The sequence below is a fragment of the Blastomyces gilchristii genome (genome assembly GCF_000003855.2).
Source record: "Blastomyces gilchristii SLH14081 genomic scaffold supercont1.16, whole genome shotgun sequence".
NCBI classification, from domain to species: domain Eukaryota; kingdom Fungi; phylum Ascomycota; class Eurotiomycetes; order Onygenales; family Ajellomycetaceae; genus Blastomyces; species Blastomyces gilchristii.
Genome location: NW_003101667.1, coordinates 35,012 through 38,578, shown reverse-complemented (window position 1 = coordinate 38,578; position 3,567 = coordinate 35,012). Strand labels below are relative to the sequence as shown.

The 3,567-nt window shown below is 35.0% G+C and overlaps 1 protein-coding gene across 1 annotated transcript; it reads right to left on the bottom strand.

Annotated features, from left to right (window-relative positions):
- Positions 1-1,736: 1,736 nt before the first annotated feature.
- BDBG_17485 (uncharacterized protein) lies at positions 1,737-2,267 on the bottom strand (the record flags this gene model as incomplete). The annotated part of the gene is made up of 1 exon (XM_031725190.1): positions 1,737-2,267. Exon 1 carries the CDS (start codon positions 2,157-2,159, stop codon positions 1,737-1,739), a length of 423 nt encoding a protein of 140 aa, XP_031579761.1. The 5' UTR covers positions 2,160-2,267.
- Between the last annotated feature and the right edge of the window lie 1,300 nt (positions 2,268-3,567).

The window sequence follows — 3,567 nt, the reverse complement described above, 5'->3', positions numbered from 1 at the left end:
ACCGTGTGACCATGTCTGGGACCAGGACCAGATTTTTTGATAGTCTCATTACCAATTCGACTGATCCCATTACACGGTTTTAACATTAGATAGTAGTCCCATACTGTTCCAGTGGGACTTACTGTCTACTCTTGTCACATTTTTCAAATGGGACCATGATTTCCACTTCTCAATTTAAATTATTTTTATTGCTTTAAATGACTTTAAATCTCATTTGAGCGTTACCAAAAAGCGTTACTTTTTAAAAAATTAAAAATAGTCTAAAAAAAACCTTAAAATGTCTAAAAATAGTAACTTTATGCCAAGAATGGGACTAAATGGGACCAAATGGGACCACTTTCTCATTTTTTTCAAGTCATGGTTCCATTTTAAGATCTGATATACAGTCACTTTACATGTTTTTTTGATAGCCAGTCCCAGCGGGATTCACGCCAAGAAATGTATGAGACCAGACCAAATGGGACCAAACGTGAAATTCATGGTCCCGGCGGCCAGTCTAGTCTTGTCTTGTTTCATTCCATCAAAGAAAAGTTGTATGATTCTTTTAGACATAAAACAGTTAACTCATTTTATTAGAGAAAGTGGCAGTTTTAACATCTTCAAAGTCTGAATTAACTTTGACCTTGAAACATGATCAAATGCTTCTTTTATATCAATAAAAACTGCAGTTGAGACCAGACCTTCATGCTTTGCTATTTGAATATCATGAACAACTGAGAGAAAAGTGTTAATTGCAGAACATTGTTTTCTACCTCTCATTTGTTCACTGAATAAAAGAGAGTTATTAATAGAGCTTATAAAAGATAGTCAAGTAGCTATTATCTTTTCCAAAACCTTTCCTAGACAGTTCAATAGAGATATTACTCTATATGACTTAGGAATTAAAGTATTTCTATTAGGTTTTGCAAGAATCACTCCAGTGACTTCTCTCCAGCATTCAGGATGATATCCATTTTTCAAGAGATTGAAAAAGAGCTCAAAATATTCATTCTTTAAGTAGGAATATGTATTTTGAATAATCAAGTGATTAATTGAATCAGGCCCTGCAGCAGTTTTAACAGAACTTGAGAAGATAGCTGACTCTAATTCATCTTGTGTAAGATCGGGCCATTCCCAGTCATTTTCATCAATGTAGTTGAGAAGTGATATATTCTCTTCCTCTGAATCTAATTCTGATGAGTTTTGAAAGAGAATTCTCATAAAAGCTTGACATTTTTCCTCAAAAGAGTTTGCTGTATATGATTCATTCTGGAACTCATATTCTAAGGCTGGAAGTTTTGCTACACTTCTTGTTCTAGTATAGTTAAAAGCTTTAAAAACTTCCATTCCTTGTGCTTCTTCAAGAAATTTATTCCAGCAGTCTGTTTTAGCTCTTTTAATATCTGAAAAATATTCATTTCTGACAGCTTTGAACTCTTTATCAGATATTACATCATTCTTCCAATCTCTTCTAGCAGTAGCTAATTCTTTCCTTTTAGATGAGATATTCTCATTCCACCAAGGTTTTGAATACTCAGAAGATTTTCTCTTTGGAATATTATCTCTAACACTTGTTAGCGTATATAAGCTAAGATGACACATCTGATCTTTCAACCTATGATAAGAATTATTAAATCAGTGATGAGATTCTTCTTTAATCTGATAGAAGAGAGAAGAACACTTTTTGATAAGAAGAACATACTCTCTAGAGAGAGTGTGAGCTACTGACTGAGAATCACTGATAATGCTACACACTATCAATGAGTGATTCTCAACCGCTCCACCACGAACTCGCTCAATTTTTCGAATAAGAACCCGCCGATAGATCCATCGAAAAGCCCTCGATCATACGAGCATTCTGACCCCATCGCCGACCGCATACCCTGTGTGGTGGTGGAGTTATCCAGCCAAACGTGAACCGGACGTTGTTCGAAACTCCTGTGTGGGAGTATCCCCCGTTCTCCCCTACCACACCACAACCCCGGGCCAAAGTGCCATACAAATTGTAAGGTGAAGAGACCTAGCCATATGCACCAATCTTCTCGATTTTGGAAGATCCCCGATCTGTAGTTGTGGAGATATCTGAGGAGCGACCTCCGCGAAAACCCTGTCCATCTTTGATGTTCCAAAACACCAACGCCAAGTCCCACCATTGTACCGCCCTTCCTAATCTGGCCCATCCCCGGCAGAAAAATACAAAAAGATACCTCGGCGATAATATCAAGCACATAACCAACGGCCACTTCTGAAGTGCAACCTCCGCGGTCTGTCTTCAGTGTATCTGGACATCAATGCCAAGTCTCGCCCTCGTACCACCCCTCTCAATCTGGCCCACCCTCGACAGAAAAGTACAAAAAGATACCTCAGCAACTGTACTCAATACATAATCGGCAGACACGACAACTATAAAATCAGTATACCCCAAGGTCTGACTGAGCCTTTGATCCCTGCACAGTGAGATATATTAAATCTAGTTTTAATACCTCAATATTCAATAGATTCTGCAAGGGATTGAGATCAGCAACACTAGGTTTCTATTGAATTTGAGAATTAACTCTATATTGATATAATCATTGACAAAGTCTTCTATTTTGAGATATAAATAACCAGTTCCTCTACATTCCACTGGCAATATTTATATTATCATATAGAAACAGACTTATATTCTCTATAATATCAAGACCCTGAAGAGGGAAAGTCTTGATAGAGGGTATACAGTAGTGCATATCTTAGCAGTTTCTATCTCATTCTTCTGCAGCAGTTAATGCAAAAAAAAGATTTTAGAAATAGTTTTTTACTTCTCTTAAAAAAGTAAGGTGTTTTTCTCTGGGTTTTACACAATATTCTTACAAAGAATTAAAAACAGAGTTGTTTTCTGTCATAATTTCATATTCTTTTAAGTAAGAATTACTTTTTCAGTGGCTGAAGAGCTTTCATTAATACTTAATTCTTTTTTACACTCTTTATTAACTGATTTGAGTTGCACACCTGTTGTGTGAGAAGAATTGAATAATTTAGAATAAAATTGAATAGTTTTAATCAATTTCTCTTCAAAAAATTGATTTATTTTTTGTCAGTTTTTCTCTCAAAAACTGTCATATCATCTGATTTACTATCAATTGATATCATACTTTTCCTCATTGTATCCCAAGAAAGAGATTGTAAAGATTTTATTGATTTATCTTAAAAATCAATTTTAGTTTATTAGATTCTCTTCAAAAATCTAACCTAGTTACTGAACTAGTGTGAAAAAAATCAGGTGTTTTATACACAAAAGTCTGCAATTCTTCTTTTGAAATAGTCTGACCAACTTTTCAATTGAAAACAGACTTAGAAACCTCTTAATTGAAACAGTCTGACCAAGTTTTCAATTCAAAAAGAGTTTAATAAATATCTCAATTGAATTAGTCTGACCAACTTTTCATTGAGTAAGAATAATGAGTTCAAAAGTACACTCAGTTGTTGTGGAGAAAGATGCTTTCTCAAATGCTATTCCTGAGATTGAAATTCTGAAGAGAAGAAAGAAAGAAGAGATAGAGAAACAACAAGTTCTTGAAATACAGGAACTTGAAAAAGCAAGTAAAATTC